Consider the following 21,171-nt stretch of genomic DNA (forward strand, 5'->3'; position numbering starts at 1 on the left):
CACTATAAACATTTTGAAAATTAATTTCTTAATATCCATTGCATTCTGAACTTTCATAACACGATTTAAACAATATTTTACTTCGTAATTGTAGTGGTCTTAAATATAATGAAAATGTATTATACTTGTTCGGTACAATAGGTTATATCATTTACTTTAATCCCATCAAAACACTGGTGAGGCCTTTACGTCCCTTAATATAAAAGTTTATGTCGGTTAACTTTTCTTTATCATAAAGACGCTTTTTGGTAGTTTTAACGTTTAGACTATCACAGCTTAGAAACCAGTAAATACATGTTTCTTAATGTTTGCGTCTAATTGTCTTAATATAGAAAAAAAACAATATAACACTACAATGCTCCAGTTTTAATCGTTTACAGAGTATACGGCGAAATCCAACCCAAGATCATCGTAGAAACAGTGATCTAAGGAGTGCATTACTTAGATAAATGATAGCAACTGTTATATAACTCTCAAGGTAGTGATTATGTGAATGGATGATCTGAACCCCTTTGAGGAAATTTCATTTCATTCAAGCGAGCATAAGTTATTAATTTATAGTTAAGAGCAAAAACATATTTTTATCTTAAAGCGTTTTCTGCGGGATTAAGGACAAGTTCCAAAAAATGATTATCAGAGGTAAAGGACAACCTGTAAAATAATAATTTTTTTAACTATCAATCATTTGTAAAACTCACACGATTGTCCATCACATGCAATTTGGAACAAGGCGTAAATGCGTACAAAACAATAAATTTTATTATTGTCAAGAATTGGTCACGAAAATTTGCATTTATCATTTGATAAAACAAGAATAACCTGTAAATTACAGAAGAAGTGGCCAATCTGAGGGTAAACATGTGATATTTTTCTTTCTTCTGAGGACGGAAGCGAGTCCATTGACGTTGCTGTTGTTGATTCTCGTCATGAGGACGGCGTCGAGCCGGTCCAGATGGCGAGCAAAGTCCCAGAAGCAGGCTTTACGCGCGAACCCTCCGTCCACGAGCATGTTGAAACCATTGATACCGAAGAGAGCGGCGTCTCCTTGACCACCGGGAAACACGTAGAGGGTCGGATGGCTGAATCGGATGTTGCCCACCTGGAACATAATGAAGTAATTCGGTTGGGTAAAATAAGACGGTAACTCAATTCGTACTCTTTATAAAATTCATTAATGAAAACTTCAAAAATATAAATCACCGCAAGTTTAAGTATAAACATATGTTCATCTTACAACATCGGAAGGTTCCAACAGTTGTTCCACCGAGGCTGGCCGCACGAAGGGAGCCAAGTAGTCTACAAACTGTTGGATGTTGGCGGCAGGACTAGGGCTATCGTCAGGATTCACCCGAACTTTGCACAGTTTGGTGAAGCTTTCCCGCCTGAGACGGGCGGTACTCCACTCTCCTTCCGGAGCGCAGTGGATGTCTACAGTCACGGAGTTCTCATAGGCTCGCAGCACCCGTTGTACCTCGGTCTCTTGGAAGGCGTCGATGAGGTCGGCCAATGAGAACGTGCCGTCCTGCAAAGAGCCAGTAATTTTATTCAATGTCACATCGTTAAAATATGTAAAAAACGCTATATAAATTATATATCAATCTTGAAAGAAATAAAACCTTTGATTTGTCGATAGAGGGATTTCTATATGTATCAGTTCCGAAAATATACCATTTATCTATAAATTGGTGTTTAACACTTGACTACTCCAGTCAATCATCCCTCAGTAAATTTTAGAAGCTTTAAATACTAGGATGAATTCTCTAAAATTGCTGAGCCATGAAGAGGAGCCAATGGATTTAGAATCAGACTTGAATAACTTTTGCAAGTACAATTTAATATCTCGCTTCACAAAAGGAATATAGCTTCAGAGCTTTTCTCAGTTTGAAATTTTTAATATTCCACTTATATATATATATATATATATATATATATATATATATATAACAAATTGACAAAGGAAGTTAAGCTTAGATAAAATATTTTCAAATTTATTAAAATCATATATTGGTCTAAAAAGCGAAATAGAACATCGGAAATGTAAGAAACGTGTTAAGGATTAATACTTGGCAAATTGAAGTAGGCGGTCACATATTTCTAAAATCAGACCAACTAAGGAATAGAAAAAGTCCTGTAAATCTGGAATGAACTCATATAATTATTTTACACCATAAGAATGTTATTTTAATAGGTTTTTGAGAATATCTCACACTATACCACTTCACTTTATGAGTCTGTGTAACACTACAAATGATACCTGTGAAAGAAATTACCAATTTTTTAATAAAATACAAGAAACTTTTACTGCTAATACGCATTTCCCGATTATTTTACTTTACAGGACCACAACACCACTTCCAAAATAATAGTTAAATGATGTAAATGTTTTATAACTGGTGCTTAACAGCAGATGCTCCCGGCTTGTAAACAAAACCACTGTGTTCTTGAGTCTTCATTTATTTGTTATAATCTATGTGCAAAGCTGGTATCTGTAGCTCAACTAGTTCTGGAGAGACATTTAAATGAAAAAATTCAAAATTATGGCTTGCAGCTAAACTACACAATTCTTGACCTATGTTTATAGGACATGTTTTGTTTGGTGTCAGGAATACTAACAGGAACAGAAGTTTGTGACACTACTTTCTTTAATTGTATAAGTGGCAAAAGCCTAAATTAATGTCAATAGACATTGAATCATAAGTACTTTGTAATAGAAACGGCCAAATACAAAATAATTGGATTGTAATCAGTAAGTGCTCTGGTTTAGTAGTAGCGTACTCGACCGGCAAGTGAGAGATCCGGGTCCGAGTCCCGGCGAAGCAAGTACATTTTGTGATTTTATGTTTATTGAAATTACATTTATGATATTCTGGCTTTGAAATTCGAAAATTTGTAATCTAAAGTTACATTAATCCACATTACACTAATGATAGCTGAGGAAGTCTTTTTGATAATTCTTCTTAAATAAATACTGTAGTACAGTTCTATTCATGTCTCAAATCAAATAAATAACACACACACACACACACACACACACACACACACACACACACATATATATATATATATATATATATATATATATATATATATAATTATATATATATATATATATATCATTCAAAAAATCTACACAGTAAAATCTGGTGGCTAGGTCTAGTATTATCATTAACAATATCTAAATCTCAACAAAGAACATATGTTAAGAGAATAACCTCAGTGAGATATCTAATTTTGGATTTATTACCTCCATCACCCGAAACTATTAAGAAATGACTTCAATAACGTTGTCTAAGACAGTGCGTGGGCAGTTAAATCTGACCTGTACGACCCAAGATCCGGTACCGGCGAATGTGTAACCGGCGTGGATGATGTGCCTGTGTTTGGTGAAGCTCGATAGCAGGTTACGGATGCACTGAATGAGTGTATTCAGCTGCGGCTGGATCAGTACTTCAGTCACTAGACTCTCGCTGGCGAACTGTATCAGTCGTTCACCTACAATCAGATTAGCAGTAACATACTGTGGTCATAGGTGCGATTAAACTGTGGTTACATGTGGCGTTGGTTTTTCATCTGTTCATTTACCAGTGCACATGGTTTGTTAAGTAGGATATTGTGCTTGCAATAAAATGCTTTGAAAATAAATTGATAATATTGGGACCATTAATTGAAAATTTTATTATTAAAGTCAAGGATTTCCTCCGCGCACTGTCCCAATTGATAAAAACGTCCTTAAATGCAATCCTTGACATATTGATAGAGATTATAGTCCCTTACAAATTTTAAAAGTTGTACGTCCTCAAACATACAACTTAATGCAATGTTTTAAATTGTATTATACAATAATGATTAAACTAACAGTAATAAAGCTGTTTTTATTTTATAAACACCATAAAATATCTTTGATCTCATGATGTTTGATTTCAGAGTTTAATTCTGGTTACAAATATAAAATAATTGACGATATTTCAACAAGCTTTTAATGTACATTCACAAATATTAAGATACATTACATAAATATTCTCAATAATGCAAATAGAAATAAATGTGTTGTTTAAAACTTAGTATCTTGATCCGCTATCACAGCCTATTGTTTTATTGGCTTTCTGAGGTTTGGTAGTCCCTTTACAGAGTCTCTTACTTTAGGTACATATCCTAAGAGATATCTTTGGAATCTAGAAACCATAAATATATTGTATAGTTCGTATAATGAGCTGTAAATATATATTCAAAGTTTGCATTTTATAAAAATACTTTGCATACATTAAAACAAAATTAGTTTTATTCATTACAGTAATATAAATGTATTAGCTACATTCATTAAAATATTAATAGTGTGCTATTTGACTGAACTTAACAAGTTTCATTTATTTAAAAAAATTCGTGACTGGAAAAGACTATTTATATACTATATTATACTGTATTGTATTGGTTTCATAGAAAGGATTTTTTACCCGAAACACACTTAAAAAGATAAATATTGCATGCTGCCTGGTATTTAATACTAAACTTTCATTAAAATAAATTGTCATGTAAAAAAAAACTCTTTTTTTCTTAAACCTAAAAACAAAACAGTTACATCGGAGTACTGATACTGATATAGGCTAATGTGTTTCAAAATAGCTCTCTTAGGTTGGTTACAATTTATGGATATGCGGGAAACACAAAGTTATTTAATTAAAGATATCGTTATAATTAATTAATCTATTAATAATTATATAAACTTGGTTTCAAAGGTATGCGTGTACTGACCGTTTCGCGCTTCTTCTCCCTCGGGGGCCTGAGCTATGATGGCTTGTAGCTCTTTGTCTAGAGCCACGTGACAGGACTCCATATCCCATGACAGGAAACCTGGAACCATATAAAATTGTATCAATTTCAGAGAAGTCCTATTCTTCCTACAACTATCCAAGTATTAGAGTAACTAATTCTTTGAAAGAATTTTTTACACAGAAAAAATGTCACGATTCTAAAGAAATGTTTATTCATAATTTTACATTGTTTAATTGTTATAAGATATTGAACTTAACTTATTCTATTACATTGTTCTTTAGCTTGCCGACTACACAATTAAGGTTTATTTCATATCTGGAGATTTAAATGTTGTGCGTGTTTTCTTTACCATGCTCCTAAAACATTTCTATATTATAGTGCATATATGTAACCACTAGAATTCTAGAATTCTGCGGGTTATATACACTAGTAGGATGATTCGGATTAGTTGGTACCTACACTCAATAAATGTACATCATCTGATGTATTGTATATCGCGCTGTATATTATTAATCCCTGGGAAACCGGAACTGAAATGATGTAGCACCCAATGAGACGTTATCATCTAATGCTAAAATACTTTCATGTTTAAAACGTACTGGTTCTTTAACAGCTGAATAAAGAATAAATAATTACAAATAATATCACAGAATAGTATCAGCAACATTATAATGAATAGAATTTGACAATAGTTACCAAGACAGCACTGCCTACAGATCGGTGCTCGGATCAAGCTATATCATACAAAATGTCTGCCACACAGTCATCATAACAGTTTGATATGGGTACAAAGGTCTTTCGTAAAGTAAAAGCCAGATTTATCTATTTCCTATTCCACTGGATCCCTTGGAGCCTTGACTATCTAACCTCCGGTCTACGGAGTCATCTGTTATTTGAGTACTACTGAAAGCATGTAAGACTGGAAGTCCTTGGAAACTTTCTGTCATCAGAAGCTTTCAGTAACCGAGGGTAACAGCATTTTTAGTTAATATTAATAAAGACTCTTACACTTAATGAGAGCATATACTTTTTTGCTTCTAAATAAAATACTCAGGTCATAATAGGCGAATTCTCCTATTAAGTTATATATATATATATATATATGATTGATAAAAATATATAATTACTAAAATTTACAAAATTAAGTAATTTTGTAAAAACTGTAAGAGTAAGAACTGTTATTGTTTTGTACAATATATTTGCTGCTACAACTATAAATTGTACAAATGTAAAACAGTATCTTATAAAATAAAATATTGCAATATTATACAAAAATGTGGTTTTACATAGTTATGGTAACCATACAAATAATTAATGAAATATGAAAGGGTAACAGAACAAAAATTTCTCATCATTACGTTAAAAAAGTAACACTACATTTCGAGAATGTGATTTATTTTTTATGAATAAACCTTTTAAAAAATTTTCAGACCTCTAGGCATTTAATGGCTCTTTATTTTTGCACTAAGGTTTTTGGTGATTTTTGTATTTATGTACTTTTTTGACACTTGAAGAAGAGTGTGGTATTCATGTAGTTCTTTTCGAAAGGAAGTACTTTTTTGTTTTATATGACAACGACAAATGGCCAAAATACTGTAGTGGTTTCAAATCATCCATCGTTAATAATAAATTTTTAACAAAGGAAAAGTTGATTACAAACTCAGTTTCAAAAGACTAATTACCGACGCTTGTATCGTGGTTTACAAACTCCCCATGTATACCTATTTGTTTCTGTTGCCCGCATTAATGGGGGGTAACAAATTATTTTGTGCATCATCAATCTCATGTCGACTCGGTGTGTAACGTTCCACACACCCTAACTGTTGATCTCTCGCCCACATTGACAGCTCGACAGATTTCTATTGAAATGGAAACTGGCAGGGGGAAATAACTATTTGTATATTTAATCAAACAATATATTCACTTTTAACTGTTGAAATGGAAAACTCATTATTGTAGTATAATTGTAAGTTTTTGAGAAGTTTTATTATTCATAGAAATGTTTTTATGAATATGCTATGATATATAAGCATTTTTAAGTTATTACACAATCCAAAGATTAGGTTATTTAGTTTGTGTAAAATAATAAAAATAGATTTGTAGTTTAAATAAAATAACAAATTGATATATCATGAATTATAGATTTGTTTATTCAACTACTTACTGTAACGTTTATAAGGAAAGTTAATGGCAATATTGGTTTGTGAATCCATAATATTTAAACAATGTTTTAAAAGGCATTTCTGAACAAGCATACTATGGAAGTGAATATATGTTAAATATATTGTTAACATAGATAAGAAACGCTAGTAAATTAATAGATGTGTTATACCAAATTTCACCTAAGAATTATAAATTGTGGATACTCCACCCTTTCAAAAAACATACACTTTCTTTATACCAGACTATTTTAAGTATGTTATGACAATCCATTTCGATTCTTAATACGTTTTGTTCACTCACTCATAATTGATAGACTTTATAACAAACATTTTTTAATCCGTTTTGAGAATTACGTACATTAATATTATGTATTGTTTGTACGCTAATGACTGAATGACTTTATGTGGAACTGTTTTGAAGGAGTTTTGAGAATATCCATCAATTTCTTTTGTTTTGTTTGTAAGCTCATCGAGTTACTTTATAATCGGTAAAAATGGATTAAAATAATGTGCAAGACGTATAGACAAAATTGCAACAACTCGTAATATTCTTATTAGAAACTGGCTATTTGCCATCTTCGAGCTACATTTATGGAGGTACAGGCTACGTAGTAAATAATGAGCTTTATAACTAATAAAAAAGTCAAGTTGTTTTAGTAAATATATATTTATCGTAAATATTCTGACTTAAAACTTCTTACAGTGTTTCCTCAGGTGCAGTTGACAATTTAACTCGTATTAATGTGTCTTGTGAAAAATATAGTAAACTATGATTTTTTGAAAGAAAACAGTATTCCCTAGCTTATACCTTATGATAACTATCAAAATCTAAAGTTTTATTTTGCAACAATACCGATTTAACGGAGAAAAGGATTTATAATGTTAAACCACCGTTAAATCTCAGCCATTTCCAGCAACATCTGTTTCATCAGCATTGGATTGCCATTAATATGGACGTAAGCTTTGACACAAAATGACATCATAGGAATTAGTAATGTTAAAGCGAACTCAAAACTTTACTATTGCTTCTTGACTTTGATCACTGGGATGTTACCTACGTCAGAGGCGGATTGGAGACAAAGCAAAGCCAATAAAGTAGGACTACAGAAGCAAAGATATTCAGATCAGTGTATAAATCGAGCTGAGCACTCCCTGAGCTTTGCTCAAACAACTTCATACTCCGTTGGTCTTTGCTCTCCAAAAGTCTCGGTACGGTTTCTCTTGTCTTTCTCCAAACGTTTATCTGAGATACACAGTAAACGCCTTTAACTTCAGTACTAGTCAATAACGTATACATTCCAGCAAAGCACAGTTACAAATAAAAGGTGTCGTAAATTCTTGCTTTGCATTGAAGAATCCGATTGGGAAGGCACAATACAGTCAGAGAAGAACATCACCAAAAGAGTCTGTGGTGGACTGAAACGTAATTTACCGGCCACAACTTGTCGAAAGGGGTTTAAGACCGTCCATTTGTCTCAATTCCACCTCTTTATTCGTTTCCAAACCTTGCTGCTTTCTACTCCCGTACCGTACCTCCCCCCCCCCCGAAGCCTTTGCAGATAATGTTACCTATCTGCACGTACACGGCCTGGAAATAAAAAAATTCCACTTCAATATTACATAATTATAAAATAAAAATGTTGAGGATATCTCTTCTTATAAAAATGAGAACATTTAAGTATTTGAGTTCCATTAGTTATCCGTTTAAAATATACACAATATTATTTACTGTCTCAAATTTTTAACAAAATCTTCTTACAGAAATACATATGCTGTAAAGTTATTATTTCATAATTTTCTTCAATGTTATCAGTTAATTTTAGGAAAAACAATTATCACCACTAAATGTATAATCACTTGCTTAATTTTGGTAAAATGTGTTTTTATAATAAAAATTGCAAGTATTTTACAATGTTACATTTAGTAAGTATAATAGTCTTGTAGGAAGGAAAACTTACAATAATATTCTCTGAAAAAGTGTATTTCATAGAGAACTTGTATGTGATATATAATAGTCTGTATTACATAACTATAGACTAATATATTATTTGTGTATTTCAAATTCCTAAAGTTCATACTTTCTGTATTATTAGGAGTGATAACGTTAACTCGCTAAATTAATTTAGGTAAGGAAATTTGGCGAATATTCCACGCATTTGTGAGTACATTTTGTTCATTTTTTACAAATCAGAAATATTTTAATCCTTAAAGCACTTAGCTGCCATTACTGTTTAAATAGTAGTACTTGAACCAGTTAAAGCTAAAAGTTAACATATAGGCAAGTTAACATATATAATTGTAGACATTGATCTCTTTACTTAAAATAAAAACAATTTATGGCAAATAGTCTATCTAATAAATCTATTCAATTTAAATATATCTGGATGCCAATAAGTCTTCAATGTTCTAATGTTTCAGAATTCGTTCCAATAAGGGCAGATATTTACGTTAATGATTTGATTGATACCATTTTACAAATTTAATAAAATCTACTAACTTCTACTTATCTTACATGAAAGGTGAATAAAATTCCCTAATTAACTTAGTAAGTCTGAAAGCCAAGGTATACAGGGCCACAAAATGTTTGTCAGGCTGTATTTGTAAGTTTGTTCTCAGACTTTAATGAGATTTAGCCCCAAGCTGCGCTACAGTGTTAATTATTCGTTGAACTTTCAAGTTTTGACTTACATTTTAAACAATTTCAAATGTAAGGTGTAATTTAGATTATATGATTATGTTAAATACCAGATTGTATTATTACTTCGTAAAAAAATTATTTTTGGTTAGATAAATTTTGTCATTTCGTTAATATTAAATACATTCTGTACTGTAACTTTTGTTCCAGGAATGTTATTCAATATAGTCAAGTAACTGTGAATTAATGAAGTTTTGCTGAATTCTTGATAGTATATTTCGCGTGACGCCTGACAAGGAATAAATAATATTTTCTAATAGAAGCTTATCGAAATTCATGTATTTTTATAGCTTAGTATTCTACAAACAATTTAAATAAATAATGTTTGTTAATGACTAACTATTTGCAAATTAATGTTGTAAATAATATAGACTAACATAAATGCATCGTGCAATACGGTAAGACAATTAATGACTCCGTCGAAATCATATCGATTACTAAATGGACTGTGTGATATATATATATATATATACGAGGTGTGTTAGAAAAATAATGAGACTGATTTCATACTAACCAAAGTTTTTATTATTTTCAAACAACAATGTTATCCCCTTCAAAGTAGTTTCCTTGGGCAGCTATACATCGGCGGAGTCGTCGTTCCCACTCTTGGTAGCAGCGCTGGAAGTCTTCAATTGGTATGGCTTTTAACTGGTCGGTCACAGTCTTTTGAATGTTCTCCAGAGTTCCAAAATGACGTCCTTTTAGGACATGTTTCAATTTCGTGAAGAGGAAAAAGTCACAAGGACTTAAATCAGGTGAATAGGGGGGTTGAGGAACAACAGTAATGCGTTTTGAGTTCAAAAATTCACAGATGGAAATGGCCGTGTGACATGGAGCATTGTCATGATGAAGCATCCACTTGTGTGCAATTTCCGGTCTCACACGGATCACTCTTTTCCTAAAATTTTCAAGGACACTTTTATAAAACACTTGGTTGACAGTTTGTCCTGGTGGAACAAATTCTTTGTGTACGATACCTTTCCTGTCAAAAAAACAAATTAGCATGGTCTTGATCTTTGATTTGCTCATTCGACATTTCTTCGGCCGAGGAGATGACGAAGTGTGCCATTCTTTACTTTGCCGCTTTGTTTCAGGATCGTACTCAAATATCCAGGATTCATCACCAGTGATCACACAATTGAAGAATTCTTGGTCATTAGCAATCCTCTCAAGAAGATCAACGCACACATTTTTTCGATTGTCCTTCTGTTCAGTTGTGAGATTTTTCGGCACCAATTTGGCACAAACCTTTCGCATGTTCAAATCATCTGTCACAATTTGATGCACGGTGAAAGTGTTTAAATTTAGCTGTTCACTGATCATCTTTATTGTTAAACGACGGTCTGATCTCACAAGCGCCCTCACACGATCCATGTTTTCGTCCGTTCTTGAAGTCAAAGGTCTCCCTGAGCGAGGTTCATCTTCAACGTGTTCTCGGCCTTCCAAAAATGATTTGTGCCAGCGGAAAACTTGTGCTCTCGATAAGCACTGTTTCCCATAGACCTGTTTCAACTTTTCAAAAGTCACACTCGCGGATTCACCAAGTTTAGCACAAAACTTTATTGCACAACGTTGCTCTAAATTTCGATGCTCCATTTCTGTGACGCACAATTAAAACACAACTTTACTAATGGCGCTGTCAAAACTAATGTGTTAACTGTACGGAGTTGTAACTCGGACTGAGGAAGTGGAAGGGATAAATAAACAGGTTTAGCGTCAGCCGGTAGACACAACGTTGCCAGATCTCCCGCAGTGTTACCAATCTCATTACTTTTCTAACACACCTCGTATATATATATATATATATATATATATATATATATATATATATATATATATATATATATATATATATATATAATTGATAACATAGTCATTAAAGAGTTTTTATTTCATAACATTGAACTTTTAATATATTATAAATAGAGATAAAACAGTATATTGATAAATCCCCTCCAGTTATGTGTTCTAAAAAGGTGGAAAGACATTTTTCGTACATCTTTTATGTCGAGTTAAAACACGTGTGAGATCGACGAGTAAATCTGAAAATAGTCTGTGAATATCTCAAACAAAAGTACATGATAATTTATACTCTTAATAGAAGAAGAATAATCGCATAATAAATGTAAAGAGTTTGTACTACTCTAAATTACATTTTTTTGTAAATTTACATATTAATTAATATGTGCAAAAGTTTTTTAATTGTAAGAACAAAGAAATATATTATGGGAATTTACACCTGTGTACTCAGTAAAGAAAATTTTATATAACAATTTTCTATAAATTTTAAAACTACCAACATTACTTTTAATGAAGGAATTTCTTTATTGGAGTATTAATTATAGAGTATGAAAAAAATGTTCATTCCGTTTGTATCAAATGTATGATACAGTGTAGGGACCACAACTTGTAATGTTATTTTAAATTCAAAGTCATTACTTATTTTTTAAGCGTAACGATAAATGCTCCAGAATTGCAGTGTTAACAATTCAACTTTAATCTGTTAATAGCAATAAAGGCGGATTTCTGAAACTGCAACGTCTTCTTTAACAGCCAATTTAAGTGAGCCCATGTTAACATTAGTCGTATCCTAATCTAGGTCAAGTAGAACGAGGGTTTAATTAACGTTTAACTGTATAGGTCTGGCAGGTTTGACTTTTGTTGTATAGTTTTAAAATATAAAATGTTACCATATCTACATATTTAGAATGTTGGCACTACTTTTTTCACATACTGCAAAAAACGCAAAATTGGCGAGATTGATAATTTCCTATTGATATACATAAATGAAAATTTTGGTTTATATTTTATTTTAATGGTCATTTATTATTATTATTAGCCATAAAGTAACAAACAAATTATTATATTTTCCCTGTTCAAGCTCAAAAAATGTAATATTAATAAACTATTTGTTGGAAGTTTATTGGTGACTAAGCTTTAAAATCCCAACAATTTTTCCATGATTAATTTTAGTTATATCAATTTATGTACTGGTTTTGTGTGCATAAAAGGCACATTTAAGGACATTTTTGTGGAAAGAGTTACTTATTATAAATAAGCACATTCAAATGGCAAAGGTGTATGCCTAAGCCTATCCACAACCCGCCGTTTTGCTATTTTACTTGCCAACGGTCAGAAAAGACAGTTGTTAACACAAACGTAGCTGAATTCGCGAATGATAATTTAATCTCTAGAGCATTTAATATTAATACAGTGTAAATTGAGAGTACAAGTTTACTTGGGTATTTTTACAGTATCAAGCGTTAAGATTCGCTGGACAAATGCTGAAACCTAGAAGAGAAACTGAAAACTACCTACTGTATAGGCTGACATGATGACACTGTCCAAGTAACAGAAAATATGAACAGAATTCTTGAATGAGAGGACGTATTGGTAAGGAACTATCATTGGTGCGAAGTAGTACATCAATAACGAATTCTGTTGACTGTCCTAGTCACTAACCTCAATAATAAGACGTCTTGGTAGGACTATTGTTGTTGGGAGGTAGCACTTCACTAGCGAATTATGTTGACTGTCCTGGTCACTAACCTCAATAATAAGACGTCTTGGTAGGACTATCGTTGTTGGGAGGTAGCACTTCACTAGCGAATTATGTTGACTATCCTGGTTATTAACCTCAATAATAAAACGTCTTGGTAGGACTATTGTTGTTGGGAGGTAGCACTTCACTAGCGAATTATGTTGACTATCCTGGTTATTAACCTAAATAATAAGACGTCTTGGTAGGACTATTATTGTTGGGAGGTAGCACTTCACTAGCGAATTATGTTGACTATCCTGGTTATTAACCTAAATAATAAGACGTCTTGGTAGGACTATTATTGTTGGGAGGTAGCACTTCAATAGCGAATTATGTTGACTATCCTGGTTATTAACCTCAATAATAAGACGTCTTGGTAGGACTATTATTGTTGGGAGGTAGCACTTCACTAGCGAATTCTGTTGACTGTCCTAGTCACTAACCTCAATAATAAGACGTCTTGGTAGGACTATTATTGTTGGGAGGTAGCACTTCACTAGCGAATTATGTTGACTATCCTGGTTATTAACCTAAATAATAAGACGTCTTGGTAGGACTATTATTGTTGGGAGGTAGCACTTCACTAGCGAATTATGTTGACTATCCTGGTTATTAACCTAAATAATAAGACGTCTTGGTAGGACTATTATTGTTGGGAGGTAGCACTTCAATAGCGAATTATGTTGACTATCCTGGTTATTAACCTCAATAATAAGACGTCTTGGTAGGACTATTATTGTTGGGAGGTAGCACTTCACTAGCGAATTCTGTTGACTGTCCTAGTCACTAACCTCAATAATAAGACGTCTTGGTAGGACTATTATTGTTGGGAGGTAGCACTTCACTAGCGAATTATGTTGACTATCCTGGTTATTAACCTCAATAATAAGACGTCTTGGTAGGACTATTATTGTTGGGAGGTAGCACTTCACTAGCGAATTATGTTGACTATCCTGGTTATTAACCTCAATGAGGGATGTTATGGTTTGATCCGAATAGTCTCTAATGTGTACCGCTTAAGTCCATCGTAGTATGCTTATGTTTTAAAGCTACTAGTAATTATGTAATCGCACAATTAACCCGTACTTACTCCTAGTCACTCTAAACTGAACACAGCCTTTTATTCGAACTGTAAGGAATATTTTGAAACACTTTACCCCATTTATATTTTGCCATGATGCTATTTACCACCTTTTCATATTTCCAGTATTTCACAAATTAAAATTATTTTATGCCATGTTTGTTATGCCAACGTCAAAAAAAGTAAAACCACTGATTGCACCCTTATGATTGATTATATAAACACAAAATTTATCATAACATATAATTTTTTAATGTTATGAATTCTTCAAGGTTTCGTATTATTTAGTTCAGATGTTTCGATCCACGCGGGATTTTGTTCAACAAAAAGAATTGTTAGCAATATTTTTGTTTTAATTACTATATGACTTTCTTTACTTTTTATAATTTTAAATTACAGTCTACTTACGCCAGGATCGTTAACCGGAGATAATGACTATACTCACAAGTGTTAGTTGTAACTCCTGTAATTTTATTCATATAATTACTTATGATTATTACATTTGTAAAATCTAATTGCATTTACAATTGAACAGAAACTTAATTTCCTTTTATTCACATTATAACGTACTATGCTTGTGAGAGAACCCAATTTTTAATTTACGAGTTAACTGTTAACATTAGTCCAATAGAATGAAGTTTTCATTACCTATTTTCAATTATAGACGTAAATACTGATTTTGATGTCAAAGAACCATCTACAGCTTTATGGCATCTAATAAAACAAACGTCACCTATAAAGGTTACGTACTTTTATAGCCAGGTGGTGCAAAAGGATGCATTTGAGTTAAATCCAAAAAGTTTTGGGCAATAAAATTATTCAGTAAGGAAACTCAATGAACAGTTTCTTATACTTTTATTTTAGAACGTAAAACACCTAGATATAAAAAAATTTTATCATTCAATAATTTTTAATGACAGTTTAAAAAGTCAAAAAATCAATTTATAAAATACATTTTGTGATTTAAAATTTGAAAATGTTTAGCGGCTTTGCCTTATTTCTGCAAGAAAATTAATTTATGAGGATAACAAATTTATTTTTTTATTAAATATAAAAAATGACCTTTTGTAAACGAAAAGATATGGATAATATATAAAAATATGTTACACCCTGAAGTTATAACTCATGTACGTGCTGTAAAAGTTGAATGTTTGTCTTCAGCTGTTTTTTAGCTTTGTTGCAAAATACTTAAAATTCTCTATATGCAAAACCTGCAATTCTATACAGACTGATCCAATCATTTTTCTGTATTCTGGAAATAAATCTTGAAGATCTGTTAAATTAACACTTACATTTTCCAAACCCAAAATCGGATGCACCGTTTTAAATTAGTAATATCTATTTTAAAATATTATAACACTGACGGTGATAGAAAGCAGGAGGTGAAGCCTGATACTTCATTCTATCAGCTGAAAATCAACCAGTGGATAGTTCAATATTGGATCAGGTCTTCTACCAATTTGTCCCAACCCGAGTTAACATACAAGGTTAATATTATTATACTGTTCTCTGTTGAACTACTGTAAGTTTGCCAACAGATAGTCCTGACCCCGCAGTTAATGCCTGCATGTCTGCTCTGCATCACTCATAAAATTAGGAGTTCTTGTATAGTAACATGATCGGTTTGGACAAACGTAGCTGCTGAATCGTTACTATCCTTTTGGAAATTGAATCGAAACAAAATTATTGTGGCATAGAAACCAAACGAGGGATGGGATTTCTATTAATATCCTTTAATAGGTATCTTAAGAATATAATAAAAATGTATCTGCCATAACATTTACTTAGCATATCTTTCACACATAAAAATTTATCCAGTAGAAACACATTTAGGACAATAAGTCTGGATAATTAGTAAAATTATCAGTCTATAAATCCTGGGAATGAAATTTCCTGAAACCTTAACAAACAAAACATTTTAAAAAAATAATAGTAAGGTATTGTTTGAGGTACGTTTTTATTATCCATTAATTACAAGGTAGGATTGCGCCACAACATGTTTAGTTTAACGGACTTCACTGAAGTTAAACGCAAATGTTTATACCTCATTTGATTATTGATACAGAGAACTACAGGCACTACTGCAAGAAGTCCCCCGGCAAACAAAATAAAAAGTGTATCAGCCTACTGAGTGAAAGGCTTAACCACGCTTACCCAAATGCCATGGATGGACATTCAACATCCTAGAACCCATTCTTGTTTAAATAGACATGATTTATATTTTCAGTTATACAGATAAACAAATTCTCGATGTACCATTTCACTTGGTAAATTCATATCTTTGATCATCAAATTGGGTTTCATATCAGTGTTAATTATTTAAAGATAAATTCTACAAGTCTAAGTCAGCATAGAATGGTATTGTATATGTTGAGATAATTAGGTTACATGTCACATGTTAAAGTCTTTTATCTCGTTGACATCATGGTAACCCTTAAGACCGATGTGAAAAAACACCAATGCTCAGCCAACTCCCATGAACTGACTTGAACTATAATCGAACTCAGCGGTACTGAAATATAAATGAAGCTTCATGCACAATTTAAAGTTTATATGTCTACTCGTTTTTGACATGTAGTGCGTACAGACAGATAGATGCAACATTTTTCAGTACCACGTGTGATAGGCTCATCGATTAAACAATAGAATATAAATTGTAACCTCAAACTTCCATAAAAAGACGTTAAAAGATTATTTCTCAACTTTCAACAAGGTAAATTATTTTCTGAATTCATTTAATAAGGATAGTAGTGCTGCAACCTCAGTGACTAGGATTTATACTATAACAAATCTTCCAACAGATAAGGGACAATGAGTTAAAAGTTAAAATCAAATCAGGACATTGTAATTAAGCTAAGCGTTTGCGATGCTGTAACAGCTCTCAACTGGCTATTCAACCAAACCTCTGTTAACATTAGGCGCTCTACTAATCCAAGCTGAGCTAAACGAAGACTTAATTAACGAAAAGGCTTGTGATTTTCGATTCATTATATAAATTGTAGTTGATGAAGTTTAGTTATTTTTCTAATATAAAACACATGTGAAAGCGTTGTTGTAAATCCACAAAGTATGGTTTTTTAATACGTTTCAATATTAAGACAAAGATTTTCAACACTTTAAAATACGATTTTTTGACGAAGTGATTCACGATATGGCGAGTTTTTGTCTTTTTACAACACAGATACACTGACGAGCGTAACACTAGTTATTTACTTTATATAATATGAGGTTGAGTAGCAGACGCTTGATAGTCCTAACTCTGCCACATTATTAAAGGATTTTTTCATTTATTTACGAAACTATTGGCTAATTTTGTGCTAGGACTTCTGCCAATACCAATGATTTACTACTTAGTAAAGAATATTAACCAGCGTTATAAAATGTTGTTTCAGCGAGACAAGTATCTGAGAGTATTTACAGTGTCTATATCTTAACTGTTCCACCATTGGTTATCTCTAAAATGACTGAATGTGTTTAAACAGTTTAATGGGTGCTTCAACTACGTTTTGGTCTTTAAAATATATAAGCTCAGAAATACATAATTTTCAAGTTTTACCATTTTTAACTTTTTAAGGTAAACCCTATAATTTGTTTAAATTTTGAATACAAAATACCATTTCATGAAGTTTTTATTGTTTTTTATACCTACTTGATTAGGAGCTACAATGTACACAATTCTTTTTTAATTACACAATTCTAAATATTTATTGATCGTTTTGTAAGTATATTAAAATGTAATAAAAAGGCAAATGACGATATTGGTACGACTATTAATATCACGAAACAAACAAAATAATTTGAATGATTAAACTGTAAACATGAGGAAAAAATGCAATATGCTACTGAAATCATGGCCACAAGAGTCGACAAACAATACTAATTAATTGTGGAACTAAAACATATACGATATTAAAATAAAATAACGATATTAGGTTTTAATTCGTAAATAGGCAAGTGAATCAATTTTGAAGATTAAAAACGTCTTAAAAATGTTGTTTTATATTAACAATTTCAAAATATAAATATGATTCATACAAAATTTACAGATAGAAAATGGCGGAAAAATATTTAAATTACAAATTTCTATTTTAATATACAATAAGAAGCAAGTGAAGTCTCCATTTAAATTTTACTCTCATACTCAGTCGTTTTTGAAATAACACTGGTGTTACCGTTAATATATACACTCACTAACATTGGCTACAGAAGAGCTGTTTGTATGAAATAAGTGGAGATTTTATTCATAAGGTCATTTTAATGTGTTTATATGCTTATGGTTTAAGACTGCTTTGTACAATTGAATTTTGAGAAGTTTACTGGAAAATTTCTATTGGCAAGTTCTCTTAAAGTGTGGTAAATGGAAGTTCAGTGAGATGTATAAATCAGTGTACGCCTCGTTAAAATTAACAAACTATTTTTGAGAGGGAAAGGTATTAGTTGCTGTTTGGCATGGATTTAAACAAACTAAACAGATTTAAATATTTCGCTATTACTTATGCCTTATGCAGTAGATAACGACCGGAAGGCAAACAATGGGGATTCCAGGACTGATGACATCATTGTACGTTCCTTACGTTCAGGTGACCTTGATAAAAGTCATATCCTCCGACATTCTGTTGCCCTATAAACCCACAGCCAAGGCATATTTAATTATAAACATAATATGAGCAAGAGTGAGTTTTACTATTTTCGATAAACCGTAATGTTTAAACATGTTAATTCCAAAATATTTAGGAATTTACGACTAAGGTGTAAACTTTCAGTTTATTTTTGTGATCGAAGGATGGATTGAACGTTAAACAGAACCCAGTCCCAAGAGATTTCAATTATCGATGAAACAGTTCTAAAAGGATAGCTACACCAATTACTTTACCTAAATAAATACCAGCTTTTTTATCAGTACCATTGAGCTTGTACTGAATTGACCCTTCACCTTATTCTGTTTGATACGATCCTGACACAAGCATATATGGTCCATGAGGACCGGCTTAGTAAGGCTTAAAAGGGGATCGGCCTCTCCTTAAAAAAACCTTACTGAACAGCTCGACAGAAAAACAAATCGTAATTTTATTCTCTAACCTAGTAAAATATAGTTGAGCCTGGATATTTCATACTTTGAAAAGTAATTTTGGATAGTTCGAACAATACTCCCGGTTGACATTCATATACTCTGTATGATTCGAAATCTTAGATAATTTCTAAAGGTCACTTGAGCTTTATATTATGCAATTTCCACTGTAATACAATGCCAACTGTATTATTTGATTATATAAAATAATATATACTTCATATCACTTTTGTCGCTCTCGAAAGCCACGTACTAAATTTGTAACGTTTAGCACAGTAGTAATTATGGTATCGATATAATGTTACAAAGTGTTAGCATACGTGTAGTGTCATGACGATAGCAGAAAATAAACATTAAATGTCAATGATGTTTAGTTATAATTTTAAAATTTAAGATTGCCAAAATTTGAAGAATTATATTGTTATTTATTTATTTACCTTAATTAGAAATAGCTACAAAGTAAAACTAGCTCACACAATACGAAACAAATTGAACATATAAATTATATTAAAATTTAATAAGGAAAAGTATCAAACTTTACCAATAAAAAAAGGTTTTGGACGAATACAAAACAAGATTGCTTATATTAACAAAGTTACAGGTATAGACTTGTAATTTTTATTGTTGGTTAGGGGTAGCCACTATTATTATATAGTTTGGGGTTTATAGATTTTCATAATAAGATTATAGCTTGTAAACTGCACTAAGTTGACTTAACCTATTCCATTAATGTTTATAATTTTCGATACTAGAGATTTATTATGTAATGTATACAGTAAGATATAAAACTGTAAAAAAACCACTACACTAATACTAGTAAAATTTAATTAAATGTTCTTCACTTTAAGGTTATGTAAAAATTTTGACTTCCATGCTATGTTTTTTGTTCCATTAAGGTTTTCATTTTACAAAAATGTAAAAATTGTTGTAGCATTAAGAAAAACAAAATAAAAAAGAAACTTAATGTCATTTATTTATTTTACTTTTTGTTAACGGTGTTTTATAATGTACCTTTAAGCACATAATTATATTTATCTAATAAGATTTTTATATTTTTGTAAATAACGATCCATGTTGTTTATCTAAGAATAAACGGAACACTATAAGTTTGTAATAAAAACAAACTATAATTATATACACAAGCAAATATATAACATTTTGAGATAACTTTAATATGTTTAATGTATTTATTTATAACGGCCAAAGATGTCAACGCCGTTTTCTGGACTAAGCTGTATGTCCTTATAGTTTTCATTGGATATTGAAGAATAAATTAATTTTATTTCTTCACATATTTAGTGATGGTGGAAAAGCTTGATTCAATTGTTGAATGCAAATGTTAAATTAGGTGCATTTCATCTATCGTTCGCATTATAGATACGTTATTTGTAGAAAACCCGATTGCTTCGCCGTGCTTTGAGATTATAGTGCACATTATAGTGCACTCAATTGTGGGCCTGATAAGAAATCAGAGAAAATTTTCATCTTGGATTACCCTGGATTGCTGTTGGATTACCCTGTTGGTTAAACCAGAGAGAGTTCTTTTATGGTTCAGGTATCTCAGATGTCGAAATCATACAAAGAGGTAGTTTTGAATTTCTTTGTCGTACTACGCGGAAATTGAAATGGATCTCATCATTCGCATTGAATTGTATTTGCAACAGAATTACTTGTAAGCAGTACTGTATCGTGTTCAAACACCACATCATAATTTACCTATTTGTTTTATCAGTTTCAAATCTAGAGAAGCGGTAGCTGATTTTAAAATATTTTAGAGTCTACTACAGGCCTGGTAGTGTGCGTGGTTGAACCTCAATTAGTTATTGGAAAATTATAGTTAATTTAATTCCAACT

At 31.7% G+C, this 21,171-nt stretch overlaps 1 protein-coding gene across 1 annotated transcript in view; it reads right to left on the bottom strand.

The window, feature by feature from the left end:
* The window catches only part of LOC124365979 (microtubule-associated protein futsch-like), a 412,304-nt gene that overhangs the window by 21,907 nt on the left and 369,226 nt on the right, over positions 1-21,171 (bottom strand). The window contains 5 exon segments of the mRNA XM_046822142.1: positions 820-864; positions 866-1,099; positions 1,235-1,522; positions 3,320-3,492; positions 4,750-4,848. Coding sequence (XP_046678098.1) covers positions 820-864; positions 866-1,099; positions 1,235-1,522; positions 3,320-3,492; positions 4,750-4,848 — 839 coding nt within the window.

Source organism: Homalodisca vitripennis, chromosome 7 (assembly GCF_021130785.1).
Source record: "Homalodisca vitripennis isolate AUS2020 chromosome 7, UT_GWSS_2.1, whole genome shotgun sequence".
NCBI classification, from domain to species: domain Eukaryota; kingdom Metazoa; phylum Arthropoda; class Insecta; order Hemiptera; family Cicadellidae; genus Homalodisca; species Homalodisca vitripennis.